The sequence below is a fragment of the Vipera berus genome (assembly GCF_964194415.1).
Source record: "Vipera berus genome assembly, chromosome: 3".
Taxonomy (NCBI): domain Eukaryota; kingdom Metazoa; phylum Chordata; class Lepidosauria; order Squamata; family Viperidae; genus Vipera; species Vipera berus.
Genome location: NC_138204.1, coordinates 56191763 through 56208571, shown reverse-complemented (window position 1 = coordinate 56208571; position 16809 = coordinate 56191763). Strand labels below are relative to the sequence as shown.

General features: G+C 37.3%; 1 protein-coding gene across 4 annotated transcripts in view; it reads right to left on the bottom strand.

The window, feature by feature from the left end:
* ST3GAL3 (ST3 beta-galactoside alpha-2,3-sialyltransferase 3) overlaps nt 1-16809 on the bottom strand; it is a 216014-nt gene that overhangs the window by 54211 nt on the left and 144994 nt on the right. For all 4 annotated transcript variants that reach the window (XM_081323183.1, XM_081323186.1, XM_081323184.1 and 1 more), the window contains 3 exons: nt 15343-15406; nt 9828-9923; nt 876-1062 (listed from right to left, as the gene is read on the bottom strand). In XM_081323183.1, the coding sequence (XP_081179309.1) occupies nt 876-1062; nt 9828-9923; nt 15343-15406 (347 nt within the window). The remainder of the gene's footprint in view (nt 1-875; nt 1063-9827; nt 9924-15342; nt 15407-16809) is intronic.

Sequence of the window (16809 nt, the reverse complement as noted above, 5' to 3'; positions counted from 1 at the left end):
CAGATTTAAGAATGACAATAGTTCTCAACTAAAAGCATAGTGTCCCCTACATTTGCTATTAAGGATTATAAAACATGCTCTACTCATGCAACAAAGTGTATGTTTCAAATAATTGAAAGAACAGAACAAAAAGTAACTTGCAAGTAAGAACAAAAATAAACTTCAAAGTTTGCAAACATAAATAAAAATAGTTTCATCATTTTATATTCAAGTACAAATGAAAAATGTCTATAAAAATGAATATTACATATGGTTTCTAAAACCGTATTGGTTAGGATGCAAGACCGTATTGGTTAGGATGTTGATTGACTAGTCAGTCTCCAAATATATTGACCAGTCTTTAGACTGAATTTATTACCCATGGCTACCCATCTATCAATCTTGTTATTGACTTTTCCCAGCAGGCAGCTTGCAGAAATATGCTCTTTTCACTTTATCATTATCAATTATTTGTTATGTGTTGCCACCCCAGATTTCTTATTTCTGTATAAAAAAACTTCAGTTGAATTTAATAAACTTTAATGCCCAGGTTATTTGGGGAAGAACTCAGGACCCATTGTTAAGACAGATGCAATTCCATAGAAGTAAGTATATAAGAAGCATAAATAATAAGCCGGTAACTAAGTTCTATTTCAGAAGCTTCTGTAGCAAACTGAGATTATATCAAAGTAACAGCACATGTGAGATGATATCATAATACAAATTAAGTCCTTACATATAAGCAACTTCTGATGCAAACTGCAGTTTTTGTGGTCACTGTAATCACATATATTTTATCATTTCACCTCTTTGGTCATCAATGTTGTAATTCTAAGTGAATAATTGTGAAACATCAGGAATTCCTCCAAGAAGAAAAAAAACAACCTTTATCTTACCACTTTTTCCTTATAAACAATGTACTTCAGCCACTTGAAATCCTGCCACTTGAATCCTGCCAGTACAAACAGGGAATCCTTCTCATACTGTTCAGGTTTCTGGATAGCCCCTTCTGGATACGTTATCCGCATTGTTGTCTTGCCACCAACATCTTTTTCAAAGCCTTTCACTGGAGCAGAATTCAACCTTCCGGGAGATTAGAGAAAAATTATGAATTGTATTTATATGAGAGTTCAAAGTTTTGTGTAACAAAAGTCAATGTCAGGAACTCCAGTACAGTAAAAATTGCAAAGGCATCACACTCAAATTATTGAGGATTGTTACTGCCAATAAATCAGTAAGCAGTAAATAAAGCAAAAATCAGAATTGATACTGCCATTAATTTACACTATAAACGATCTATTCTTTGGAGGCAAGATATGTGATTATATGTTGTATGGAGAAAGTATTAATATTGGCAAAATACGTTTATTTTTTATTTATTTATATTTCACATTCCTGAACTGCCATCCCCCTCAAAGAGGGACTCTGGGCAGTGTATAATAAAACTTCAAAATATGAAACATATATAAGGATTAAAATGTTAGAATTAAAAATTTTAAACGGTATAAAAATTTTAAGGAGGCAAGAATAATTAAACCTTGTTAAAATCATGTTCTTTCTTGAGTTTTCAATTAAAGAAGAACAAATTCCTTCAGCAATTTGATACTTCCCATGATTCCCAGCTTACTACAAACAAAACTTGAGAAAAATACTCATTTAAGGATACCAGGCACCCTATTTTTTAATTAAGTTATACAAAGGAATTTCTAGAATCCCTTCTCATTTCTTCATATTATTTTTGGATTTCTTTTTTACAACATAGAAGTTGCTGCTAAAAAGGTTTTTTCTGTACTAAATTTTCAGTGTTATGATTTAATCAAAGTTTTTCATAGAATTGCAGTGTGTTAGAGGTACAATGTTCAAATAGATAGATAGATAGATAGATAGATAGATAGATAGATAGATAGATAGATAGATAGATAGATAGATAGATAGACAGACAGACAGACAGACAAACAGACCTTTATTCTCGTTTTTTACTCTGGGCACAATGGCACACATTAAAAATGAAATTTAGTTGCCCGCTCTCAAAGTGAAACACATTCATGACACATACCTAAACATACTATATACAACATATGTATAGACCCACACCCCAACATATACATAACAAATAAATATTTTTTATTGAAAAGTTTTACAATACATTTTAAGCATAAACTCCTTCCCTCCCCCTCCCCCGCAACTTCCCCTCCCTCCCCCTCCCCCTCCCTGACTTCCCAGAGCTGAATACAGGGTATTGCCTCTAACAAACATAAGCTAAAATATGCTAACCAATTATGAATACACTTTAAATCCTACCACACTTTAACTCCACTTAAACATAACTAAATAATAATACATCTTATAATTCTAATACTCGTTCATATATTAAATGAAATTTTTTAGTCCCATATTAATTCTGAATATAATCGGTCCATCTTCTCCATTGCGAAATATATCTCTGTTGCGATTGTTCTTTCAAATATGCTAAAACTGTTACCATTGCTGCCAAGTTTGAAACTTTTAAAGTCCACTCTTCTATAGTAGGCAGTTCCTCCTTCTTCCAGTATTGCGAAACCAAAAGTCTTGCTGCCATTATTAAATTCAACATCAATTTAGTTTCTATAACAGTACAATCTGTAATAATACCCAACAAGTCGACCATATATGATAGTACGTTGATAAATAAATATTAAATACTGTCCATCTTGAATATATAACGGAAGGAGGAAGCCTGAGAGTTCACAAGGTTAATGTTGTATGGAATGAAACTGTGGCTGAATCTGGATGTTCTGTTACGGATACCACGAAGCCTCCTCCCAGAAGGTAACAAAGAAAAAAGGTCATGAAGAGGATATGTGGTGTCCCAGACAATCTTGCGGACCCTTATATGCTATGTCCTGGATGGAAGGGAGGGAACTGCCAATAATATTTTCAGCCATCCTCACCACTCTCTGCACCTCCTTCCTGTCTGAAGCAGTGATACTTCCAAAGCAGACTGTGATGCTGCATGACAGGATGCTCTCGATCGTCCCTAGGGGAAGGAAGATGTGCTTTTCTCATGTGCAGAAAATGGAGGCACTGCCTTGCTACCAGTGCCTTGCTATTGAGTGACCAAGCCAGCCTTCTTGTTAACTGCACACTCAGGAATTTGTGTCTGGTGGTGAAAGGAAAGTCCGATGCTGTAAAGATTTTTTCTCCATAGGAACCTGGAATGTAAGATCCATGAATCAAGGAAAGCTGGACGTGGACAAACAAGAGGTGACAAGACTGAACATCAACATCTTAGGTATCAGCGAACTAAAATGGACAGGAATGGATGAATTTAATTCAGATGACCATCAGGTATACTACTGTGGGCAAGAATCCCTCAGAAGAAATGGAGTAGCCTTCATAGTCAATGAAAGAGTAGGAAAAGCAATACTGGGATACAATCCTCAAAATGACAGAATGATCTCAGTTCGAATCCAAGGCAAACCATTCAATATCACAGTAGTCCAAGTCTATGCCCCAACCACCAGTGCTGAAGAGGATGAAATTGACCGGTTCTATGAAGCCCTACAGCACCTTATAGAACTAACACCAAAAAATGATGTTCTTATCATCATGGGGGATTGGAATGCTAAAGTAGGAAGCCAAAAGATAACCGGAATAACAGGCAAGTTTGGCCTTGGAGTACAAAATGAAGCAGAGCACAAGCTGATAGAATTTTGTCAAGAGAATACGATGGTCATAGCAAACACTCTTTTCCAACAACCCAAGAGATGGCTCTACACATGGGCATCACCAGATGGTCAACACAGAAATCAGACTGACTATATGCTCTGCAGCCAAAGATGGAGAAGCTCTATACAGTCAGTAAAAACAAGACCAGGAGCTGACTGTGGCTCAGACCATGAGCTTCTTGTTGCAAAGTTTAGGCTTAAACTGAAGAAAGTAGGGAAAAGAACTAGGCCACTCAGGTATGAATTAAATCATATCCCTGTTGAATATACAGTAGAGGTGACAAATAGATTTAAGGAATTAGATCTGATAGACAGAGTGCCTGAAGAACTATGGACAGAGGTTCGCAACATTGTACAACAGGTAGCAACCAAAACCATCCCAAAGAAAAAGAAATGCAAGAAAGCAAAATGGCTGTCTGAGGAAGCTTTGCAAATAGCTGAGGAAAAGAGGGAAGCGAAAGGTAAGGGAGAAAAAGAAAGATACACCCAATTGAATGCAGAATTCCAGAGAATAGCTAGAAGAGATAAGAATGCCTTCTTAAATGAGCAGTGCAAAGAAATAGAAGAAAACAATAGAATAGGGAGCTTCCTCAAAATCATGGTTATATCAGCTAAAACATTCTTCTGAGAATTCAGAAATCTAGTTGATTCATGGAGACTTAAGTCTCCTATAACAGAGACAATTTTAAGGCTGTGTCATTTAATAAAGGGGGAAAGAACTTCCAACCTAAACCTTGCAAATTAATAACTAGAAATTACAGCAGTATTACTGGGGGGGGGAATCGAAACCATCAAGTTGTGGTTCAGTTAGAAATGACTGGAATATGTGCTATGAGTGTAGCCAGTTTAGTCCAGTGGTTAAAGCACCACCCTAGAAACCAGAAGACTGAGTATTTTTTACCTTAGGCATGAACGTTAGCTGGTGACATTAGGTTAGTGTCTCTTTCTCAACCCAACTCACCTCATGGGGTTATTGTTGTGGGAAAAATAGGAGGAGGAAGGAATATTATATATAGAATAGAACTGGAAAGGAACTTGGAGGTCTTCTAGTCCAGCCCCCTGCTCAACCAGGAGAACCTATAACATTTCACACAACTGACTGTCCAGTCTCTTCTTAAAACCTCCAGTGATGGAGTGCCCACGATTTCTGAAGACAAGCTGTTCCACTGGTTAATCGTCCTCACTGTTAGGAAGTTTCTCCTTAATTCCAGGTTGCTTGTCTCCTTGGTCAGTTTCCAACCATTGTTTCTTGTCCTGCCCTCTGGTATCTTGGAGAATAGTTTGATGCCCTCTTCTTTGTGGCAGCCCCTCAAATACTGGAATATTGCTATCATGTCACCCCTCTTTAGACTAGCTAAACCCAAGTCCTGCAGCTGTTCTTCATATGTTTTAGTCTCCAAGCCTTTGATCATTTTAGTTGCTCTTCTCTGAATTTTTTCCAGTCTCAACATTTTTTGTGTGGTATGGTGACCAAAATTGATTGCAGTATTCCAGGTGTGGTCTTAGTATGATTTTATAAAACAGTACTAATACTTCATGTGATCTTGATTCTATGCCTCTGTTTATACAACCCAGGATTGTATTAGCTTTTTTGGCTGCTGCTGCACACTGTTGGCTCATAGTCGAGTGATTGTGCACTAGGATTCCAAGGTCCCTCTCACTGTTACTGTTGTTAAGCCAGGTCTGGCCAATCTGTACTTGTAACTTTGATTTTTTCTGCCTAAATGGAAAACTTTGCTTTTTTCCACATTGAAACTCATTTTGTTGAATAGAGCCCATTGTTCAAGTTTGTCAAAATCCTTTTGGATCCTGAGCTTGTCTTCTGGGGTGCTGGCTATTCCTGTCAGTTTGGTGTCATTTGCAAATCTGATAAGTTCCCCTTATATTCCCTCATGTAAGGGAATATGTTCACCACCTTGAGTTATTGATTAAAATAAGAAAGGTGGGATATCAATACATAAACAAATACAGCTGAAATAACCTACCTGAGCAGTTCTATAATTGTCATGTCAATTATGATGTTCTCAGCGTAGTGATTTAAAATGTCTTCTATGTGAATTTTGAAATTATCAAGACAAGGTTTTCGGAATTTTCTAAGCCACAACTGAGACCATTTTCATTATTTCTTACAGGGAGACAAATAGGCTGCCAAATGGTAGTATATTAATACTGGCTGACTGTTGGCTCTTGAATGGGTACCAAGAACAAATACTTAAATATAGCACTTAAACAAAGAACTCTTATGAACTTTAAACAGGAACTCAGTTCTCTTTATGCATTTGATGCAAAATATATATTAAATTATACAAGGCAAAGATGGCAGGAATGACTGTATTATTTGATAGATTCTTACAATAAAACAACTGCAGTCAAGTGATATTATTTCTACTAATAGAGACAACAAAGATTCAGCTTGTAATAATTCATATTCCATAAACAGGGAAATGGGCAGTTAAGAAACAGAATAAACAAACAAACATGCTTTTCATTTTATTCCAGATTCTAGGGTCAAATGTAATCATGGATTGGCTTTTCCTAAGATAATGAATTATCAGGCTACCTACTCAACTGCATCTTTCTCTTTCTAAGAAAGAAGGGCATATTATTAAACCCTTGAAACAGGAAGCACTCTTGGTCCAGACGACTATTCCGTAGAATGGTACAAGAAACATATTGATCTGTAAGAGTGGGTGGGTGTTGTTCCAGTGCTACTGGAAATTTATAATTAAGCCTCTCTAAATAATCTGTGGCTTAGAAGCCTATGTTATTGTGCTCTTTCTTTGTTAAAGTTGAATTAACTATTACTTTAGTTCATAAATTATAAAAAATATTACCACAAATTATTCATGTGGATTTCTAAAAGGTCATCAAGGATCTGGTAATATTAGACTGTTAAATAAATTAAATAAAATTTTAGCTAAATGGTAAGAAATTCTGTGACCAGTAGCAGTAACAAAGAGATACTGACATACTACATTGGAAAGTTCTGAAAGAGGTTTGTCTATATATAGATTTGCTAAAGTTTTTATTAACTACATTAATGTGAGGTATTCTACATCTTCTACTACAAATTGATATTTTTCTTAATCTATTTTGTGATGCTTGTTGGGAGCATCTTTTTAATTTGACATTGGAATTACTGACCTGTCTCATTGAATAAAATGATGACATTTTAAATATAGCTATGGCTGGAACTGAACATAGGCTACTGTTATGATGATATATTATGTTTTATTGTTAATCATGCATTTTATATACAAAAACTTACTGAGGCTGTCCAACAGTTCAAGAAATTGAACAGGCTATTGGATTAATTGCAGTAAATTCATCTGTTCTACACAGGTTCTAATGCTGCAATGAAAATGTGTTCTGTAGCTAAGTTTTACCTGTTGTCTAAATAATTTTAAGTTTGAGAACAGTTATTCCAAATATTATTCCCTTCATTTGTGACTTTAAATTTGACATTTTTTAAAAAATCACAACTTAAAATATATGTAAATAGATTATTAAAAATGGTATGGAAAATTACTACTGCCTCAGTATGAATATATTTACTTAAAGGCATTTTTCTATTAGTATCTCTAAATTACTCTAAACAGATTGGTTAAATATTAATTCGAACATTTTTATGACAAAGACATAATCACTGAAGTCAATAATTCAGTTAAAATGTCTGTTGAACTTGCATTTTTATCTAATCACATTTGTTACATGTGGAGCTCGAGAATTATTTTCATTACCAGAATCTGCTCTAGGGACATCTAAAACCTGTATTAAATTTCTATAAAGAATTAAAGGTTAGTACTTTGGTGGACAATAATTATATCTAAGAACTACTGAACCTATGACAAATCATATTAACTCCTGCGAACCTAAAATGATTACGTCAACAAAATTATTTCTATGGAATAGAGAATGTTCAGAATGGCCTGGTTACCAGCTTTTGTTGACAATATGATACAGATAACACAATTATATACATTTAATTATAGTCCTTTTTTGCTTAATTAAATTAAATTAAAGGTGACAACCCGGGTTCGAGACCCAGGCGTCGTGCAACAGAGTGAAGTCCCATTCCTTGCCCCAGCTCCTGCCCACCTGGCACATAGCCATGCTGGCCACATGACCATGGAAATGTATTCAAAGAATGCTGGCTCCCTCAGCCAAGAAACAAAGATGAGCACCGTGCCCTAGAGTTTGACATAACGGGACAGGGAAACCGATATCCTTTTTTTGCTTAATATTTATACAATCGTTAATTTATTTTTAAACAGCTGTTGTAAAGGTGTGAATGTGCTTTTGAAGAACATATTTTTAAAAACTGGAAGTTATCACCATACGAATTACAGAGTAATCATGCAGAGGAGGTAGTAAAAGGCCATAATTACTGAATCCTGGCAAGGCATTCCACACTTACAATTTTGGATGACTGACACATGTTCACTTTTTGTTTATCAATGGGTACTCTACTGTCATAAGTGAAAAAAACAATACAACTTTGAGTGGCCAGGATTTAATTTATCTAAAATTTACACTGACTTATTTTATATAAATGGAATTCTGGAATATAACCTCTGCAAATAATGAGGTTCACTTGTATCATTACTGCCCTATATTAAAACAAACAAATTGCAGGTCAGGTACAAAAACATTAAATGCAAGATCACATCAAAGGCAAAGTGTTATGACATACACTCCAGGAGATAGCTATTTCTATCTTCCTTGCCAAGAATCCCATTTTGAAATAATTTTGGAAAAGAGTTTCTTTCATTTGAGTGTGTAGGAAAAGCCTTGAAGCCTTTCCTTTTATTACCTTCTAAGCTGTTCCTAATCCTCAGCAGTTGTGGAGTAAACAAATTTGGTGTAGGAAGGCTGGACCTTTTAACCCTTTAATCATTCCTTCTGCTCTCAGCTGAGTGAGTGGTTGAGGGTTGGACATGACTGATGAGGAAGATACTCTGAGAAAAGTGGGAAAACAGGATTGTGCTTCCACATCTCACTTTTTTATGAACTGCATGCACCCCTGCAGCAACTGCTGCTTAGAATTAACAATTACTGGTACATGTATAATGCAATATCTTCAACAGCACGTTGGCTGTCAATTATGCCTAATTTTAAGTAAAATAGGTTAATACATCATGGTTGGGAATTTGGGAAGCTTGAAATTGATCATATCTGGCAGGCATCAGATTAGGAAGCTGAACTAATATGAGAATGATGTAATTAGGATTGTTTCAATAAAGATAAAATAATGGATTCTAATCAAAGGGTCATTTCAAATGCTGAAGAAAGAACCAAGTATTCAAACGCTCAATAATGGATGGCTGTTATTTTTGTTAATTTCACTTTTTCTACTATTTATAGTATTATAAATGACAGCTGCACATTGATCGTCTAGGTGACTACACACACACACACACACACACGCACACACACACACACACACACACACACAAACACACATTTCCCCAAAAGTAAGCCCTACCCCGGAAGCAAGCCTTAGCCTGATTTTGGGGGGGGCAGGCCTAATATAAGCCCTATCCCAAAAATAAGCTCTAGTTTTGGGGCAAGGCACATGCCGCAGCCAGGCATCCCATGCCCCGACACTTGTCACACCACGTGACTCATCATGTTGGTATTGCTGCTTGCGGCAGGAAACTGCACAGTGCTTCGGGCTGTTTCCACCGCTTGCAGCAGGACACCACACGGTGCTTTGGGCCGGTGGCAACGGTCTGAAGTGCTGCGTGGCGTCCTGCCACAAGCGATGGCAGCACTGTGAAGCACCATCCGGCCTCCTGCCATGAGCAGTGGAAATGGCCTGAAGCACCATGCAACTTCATGCCACAAGCGGCAGAAACAGCGTGAATAACCATGTGGCCTCCTGTTGTGAGCAGTGGAAACAGTGCAATGCACCAGGTGGTGTCCGGCCACAAGTGGCAGCAAGAGGCTGATGAAGAAATCAAGCAGGGGAGCAACAGGGGTCGGGGTGTGGGAGGCCTGGCTGCAGCAGTCCTAATGTAAGACATCCCTCCAAAATAAGACCTATTGCCTCTTTTGGAGACGAAAAAAATATAACATTGGGTCTTTTTATATCTATGGCCCATACACTATTTCCTCTTCTCTTTTGCTGAAACAACTCACCTGATAACAATGTCATAGTCATCGATTTTGAAGCCCAGAGATTTGTTTGCTAGAATGCCACCATTTCCCACAATTATACATCGTCGGCAGCTAAGACTGAGAAGGAAACAGAAGAGCAATTGGTTAGACAGCAAAACGCAAAGGCACAGTAATATTTCTGGTCCAGATCTGAGCCAGTCTCTCCTAAAAGAATCAGAAAGTAATTAATTTGCAATTAAGACAATGACCCTTAATAGTAATACAGGTGATGGTATTGGTATTGGAAGATGATAGACATAAGGTTAAGAACGTGTTGTTGAAATTGGTTGGCCCTCTTCTGCTTTAATCTAACTTGAAACTTAGTTTATGATCTTTTCCACAGCTAGCCCTTGGCCATGTCTTTGTTTATAACTGTGCTCTTCCATCTCCTTGTGGCAATACAAGTAGTCCTTGACTTACAACTGTTTGTTTGGGGCTGAAAAAAGCGACTTATGACCATTTCTCACACTTACGACTGTTGCAGCATTCCCGTGGTCACAGGATCAAAATTTGGACGCTTGGCAACTGGTTCATATTATGACGATTGCAGTATCCTAGGGTCATGTGATCAACTTTTGCGACCTCCTGACAAGCAAAGTCAATGGGGAAGCCAGTTTCACTTAACAACCGTGTTACTAACTTAACAACTGCAGTGACTCACTTAACAACTTTGGAAAGAAGGGTCGTAAAATGGAACAAAACTCACTTAACAAATGTCTTTGCTTAGCAATGTAAATTTTGGGCTCAGTTGTGGTTGCAAGTCGAGGATTGCCCCTAATAGGATCAATTTAGTTTCTGTGTACACCCAAGGGTGTCATTTTGCAACATTTTGCAATTACAGGAGTGTCAAAGTTACTTTCAAATGATTGTAGCTTGTCAAGAATACCAATAAAAGACAATATTTGTAGCCCAGGGTTGAAATGAGGGGTCCTTGGTGTCCTCTGAGCTTGGTTGTTTTCTTGCAGATGTTTCATTATCCAAACTAGGTAATACCATCAGTGCTAATGATGATGATACCTACTTTGGGTAATGAAATATCTGCAAGAAAATAACAGAGTTCAGAGTGCACCAAGGACCCCTCATGTCAAGGATACAATGTTTTTCTTGGCAATGGATTGCTAGAGATCAAATGTAAAGAATACTGTAAGTTATTGTAAAGAATAATCTACACTTGATCTCTAGCAACGGATTGATAATATAATTTGAGTTAGTCTTTTTTTTTACAGATCTGGACAAATGTTCTGATTTCCCCCTCCTCCTCATTTGTATATCATTAATATCTTCTCTCAACACAGAGACACTTACTTTGTTTACCAAAACACAAAATAAGAAAGCAGGAACTGAAATACTGTAAGATGATATAAATTAGATAGTCCATATGCCATGTATACCTTCCGCACACAAGGATTATTCCACACCAAAATTTGGCAGCAAAATGTTTGAAATCTGGTGATGATTTTTTGCTCTGTAACACTAATTCTGCCACAATCCCTGGCAAAAGGACACAACTTTCCCAAAAGCGTGATTTCAGACTCTGTCACGGGGTTTGAGAAGAACTGGAAATTAAGTGGCTTGATTTCTTGAAGGTCTTCTATTCCCATTCCCATTCTTAAAATCTGCTACCCTGCCTACAAAACTGACTTGCCTTCGGCAACTTTACTGAAGATCAAACGCCTGGATTCCAGTCCCTGATCTCTCAAATATTGCCTGTACCTGCCATAAATATAAAGATGTGTGGAAAAACTTTGTCATTAATCTTAAAAGAGTATTACCATAGAACAAAAAGTACAAAATAACAGTAGACTGCCAATTACAAAGATATCGTTACATAAAATAAAACCATTAGGAATATTTGGGAACAACTAAGGTAGTGCCTGAATTTGCATCTTGTACATTACTAAGTCTCAATTTGTACTGTAATTTCTTTTTACTGAGTACATCATTAATTTATTTAATTGTATGCTGCCTTATCAATAACCCCTGGCAGCTTATACCCATAAAAATAATAAGGCATAGAATTAAAATCACATTAATAAAAACATAATCAGTACCCTCCCTATCTAACACTGCCACCAATGAAATGGAACTCCCTTCTGAAAAACACTGCCTTGATGGATTTATTGAGTACAACAGAGAGGAAGGCAATATGTTCCATACTGAGGCTATCACGAGGCCACAATCCGTTTCTAGTTCCTATCCTCTTAATGTGATTTATCTTATCCCTATCCCTCAGTCAAAACTTTTCTTCAACTTTAAGATGAGAAAGTGGTTTTACTTAAATCCCACAACTGGAAAAAGTTGAAAACAACATTTGATTAAAATTATCTGACCGCAGAACAGGGGTTAACAACCTACACTTCATGGGCTGGATGTGGCCCATTATCCAAAGTCATCCAGCCCACAATCCCAATAAAAAATATGCCCACCTGAACTATGAGAGAGGCGGAGAGAGCAACTACCTGTTCAGCTGCTCATGTGAGCCCTCTCCACATCCGTGGGTATGAAGTCATGATGATTTCACTAGCCACCTTAGTTCAAACGGAGCCACACATCCTCTGCCTGGACCAGTGAGAATGAATTGTGAGCCAGAGAAGGGAAGAGGAAATGGTGATAGTGGCATGGCCTCTGATCCTAACCAGGGGAAAGTTGCAACTCCTATTCTGTAGTAATAACCTCTCAATGTAATGAATTAATAGGAAGAAAATTCATATATCTATTAGATGTGAATTGGATTTTTTGCATTTGTGAAATAACCTAATGCATAACTATCAGCCTGACCTCAATACCTGGGAAGATCTTGGAAAAGATAATCAAGCAACGAATCAGGGAACACCTAGAGGCAAACAAAGTCATTACTAAAAACCAACATGGGTTTGTCAAAAACAGATCATGCCAGACAAATCTTATTGCATTCTTTGACCAGGTGACAAAATTAGTGGACCAAAGGAATGCTGAGGATATAATTTACTTGGACTTCAGTAAGGCATTTGATAAAGTAAACCACAACCTACTGCTTGATAAGATAGAAAAATCTTAGTTAGACAGCATCACCACCAGATGGATTCATAGCTGGCTGACCGACCATAATCAGCGTGTGGCCCTCAATGGAACTGCATCTACATGGAGGGAAATGTGTAGTGGGTGCCCCAGGGCTCTGTTCTGGGCCCACTGTTTTTCAACATCTTCATCAATGATTTGGATGAGGGGATAGATGGGGAACTCATCAAATTTGCAGACGACACCAAGCTGGCAAGAATAGCCAACACTCCAGAAGATAGGCTTAAGATACAGAAGGATCTCGACAGACCTGAACATTGGGCACCATCTATCAAAATGAAATTCAATGGTGAAAAAAGTAAGGTTCTACATTTAGGCAAGAAAAACCAAATGCACAGGCATAGTATAGGTGGTACCTTGCTCAATAGTATCAACTGTGAGAGGGATCTTGGAACCCTAGTGGACAATCACTTAAATATGAGTCAGCAGTGTGCTGCAGCTGCCAAAAAAGCCAACACAGTTCTAGGTGCATTAACAGAGGGATAGAATCAAGATCACGTGAAGTGTTAATACTATTTTACAATGCCTTGGTAAGGCCACACTTGGAATACTGCATCCAATTTTGGTCACCACGGTGTAAGAAAGATGTTGAGACTCTAGAAAGACTACTGAGAAGAGCAACATAGATGATTAGGGGACTGGAGGCTAAAACATATAAGGAACAGTTGCTGGAATTGGGTATGTCTAGTTTAATGAAGAGAAACACGAGGGGTGACATGATAGCAGTGTTCCAATAGCTCAGGGGCTGCCGCATAGAAGAGGGAATCAAGCTATTCTTCTAAGCACCTGAAGGCAGTACAAGAAGAAATGGATGGAAACTAATCAAGGAGAGAAGCAACCTAGAACTAAGGAAAAACTTCCTGACAGTTAAAACAATTAACCAGTGGAATAACCTGCCTCCAGAAGTGGTGAATGCTCCAACACTGGAACTTTTTAAGAAGAGACGGGAGAGCCATTTGTCTGAAATGGTATAGGGTTTCCTGCCCGAGCAGGGGGTTGGAATAGATGACCTCCAGGGTCTCTTCCAATGTTGCTGTTGTTGTTATAACTGGTGATGGGATTTAACATATCCATACAGTGGTGGAAGGGGTTTGGTCCAATCAATAAAATGGATTATTGAGCTTGTGTGAAACCTAGTTTGTTTCATAAATTTCACTATTGTTGTTGGTAGTCACTTGTTGCTATTTGTACAATCTTCATTCTTCACCTGTATACACACTTCCTGAATCTCTTCTATTTCTTTCTCTCTCAGTTTCATCTCAAATATGCCCCAGATGCAGTAAATTAATCCCAGTGTTTGGTTATGCAGAGGATTTTTCACATTTTCCCCCACAAATCAAAATACCGGTATTGATTTTTCAGTGTCTTTGGCAATGCAAGATAAGTCATGAACATTTGCTTTAGAAAATGAGGCATATGTGATGAAGAAGAGAAAATCTGACAGAACAATGATTAATGGAAAATATAGAAAAGTGTAAACTAGGTAAAAAGTTAATTTCAGAGAACACTAGAATGTAGTGTTCAGTTTGAACATGTGGAAGTAGGACTTATTACAACTATGAAATTTAAACATGTTCAATATTAAATGTACAACAGCATTCTTCGACCTGCCAGATGTATCACATAGTAACTTCCATAACATCTAACAGCAGGACCATGATGAAGCTGAAGTCCCAATGTAACTGGAGTTTGCAAGGAAATCAGGGCATATATCATTCAGAAAAATATTGAATGCACATAATCTAAATGGAAGTCAAAGAGGAGTATACACATCACCAACTCAGCCCTAGGGGTCTGTAGTAAGAAATCCCATAATTAGTCCTTGTTGCCATCCACCTATTATAAAAACTGGGTTGTTAGTTTGTTAGAGGGCTGGCTAATGAGAACAAGATAAACTTTCTATGTTCTTCAAATAAAATATTTACAATATTACAAATTCATACTTGGGGAATTGTGGCAAATTAATGTATTTAAAAGAATACACTGAAAGAAAGCACTTTTATTTTGAAAGGGTTGCAATCAAGCAGATTGAATTGCCATTAGAAAACACAAATTTTAAAGCTGTCAGCCTTAGCAGGTTAACCAGTCAGGAAATCTGTCCAGAACAGTTAATTTTACTTTACTGTAAGGCAAAATTAACAAATCTCTTAAGTCTGAAAGTACAATTCTCTGTCCATCTCCTTACACCCCAAGAAATTATGAAAGGCCCCTTCTGAGCCTGTAGCCCACCTACTATCCAGCTGTGGACTATGTTGTCTCTTATCTGACCCCCCTGGGCCCATTCTCCCACTGTCATTCCCAAATGCCATTAGACCAGCTGTAGAAAAAGATCTATTTTATCAACACCAAGAACTGTAATAGGAACTTTTCTCTATCCTTATTAATTCAGAAGCAATACATACTATATATCTCACAGGCCAGGACTAGGAAATCTACTCACCTGTCAAGGGTTGAAGTAAGGTGGTAATTCTTTGTTACTGACAAGATGGCTTTGATTAGATTATCTGTAGAGGAAAAAAAGAATACTTTAGAGCGTGAAGCCATTTCAAGGATTTTTCAAAATTCATAAGAGGGGCAGGTAAAAACTTCAGGATCAAATTGGTTACTGAATAAATCTGCATCTTAAGCTTTAATTTATAACCCATCAACAAGAAATCAGAAAAGGAATAGCCAATATAAAATACAGGTGGTCCTTGCCTTTCAACCAAAAATTGAGCCCAAATTTTTTGTTGCTAAGTGAGTCATTTGTTAAATGAGTTTTGCCCCTTTTTATGACCTTTCTTGCCACAGTTGTTAAGTGAATCACTGTAGTTGTTATATTAGTAATACGGTGAAGTGAATCTGGCTTTCCTACTTACTTTACTTGTTGGAAGGTTACAAGAGGTGATCAAATGATCCTGGGACATTGCAATCATCATAAAATGAGTCAATTTTGATCACATAACCATGGGGATGCTGCAATGGTTGTAAGTATGAAAAATGGTCATAAGTCACTTTTTTCAGTGTAGTTGTTAAGTTTGAATGCTCACTAAATGAACTGTTGTAAGGACCACCTATATTTTGTGACGTACCACCTCACATTTTTCTCAGACATGCACCAGCCGGAATTACTTGAATAATAAACTATCCTTCTCTGTGTACTGTGAGCTGAAACACAATACAAAAGAAGATATTTAATCTGTATGTCTCTTTAGCTAGGAGAACAATACAAATGAAATTTGCATTATAATCATGGGCAGCCATTATAATATGGGGAAAAACTGCAACCACACTTTATTCAATGTCACCATAGAATGCATTACTATTTATCCCACAGGTATATTTAGCCTCTAGTGCAGGGGTAGGCAACCTCGGCTCTTTTATGACTCATGGACTTCAACTGCCAGAATTCCTGAGCCAGCTATGCTGGCTCAGGAATTCTGGGAGTTGAAGTCCATGAATCATAAAAGAGCCGAGGTTGCCTACCCCGGCTCTAGTGTATTGGTGTACCTTATCTCTACCAAGCCAATGAGAAAGCAACAACATATACCTGGAGATGTGTTGATACCCACCTCTCTGCCAACAGGTAGGTATCTCTGGAGAAACATGTTTTTTAAAAAAGTGTTTTTATACATAAATTGAAAGTACATTTTGTGCCAAATAAGACAGTATTACATATTCATACCTACTTCCAGTGCTCTTGTTATAAATATCATGCTCCTTTTCTCTTATTAATAGCTATAATTAAGGAGGAAAATTGAAGGTGTCAAGTTTCTTAGAAAGTAAAAGAATTCACTTTTTTCTAAGTAATTTCCTAGCAGGAGGATGATAGAGGGAAATACTATTTTCTGTTAGACACTAAAACTTCTAAAAATTCAAGAATGGAATATATTTAGAAAGCTCTATACAAATACAATAAGGGACGCGG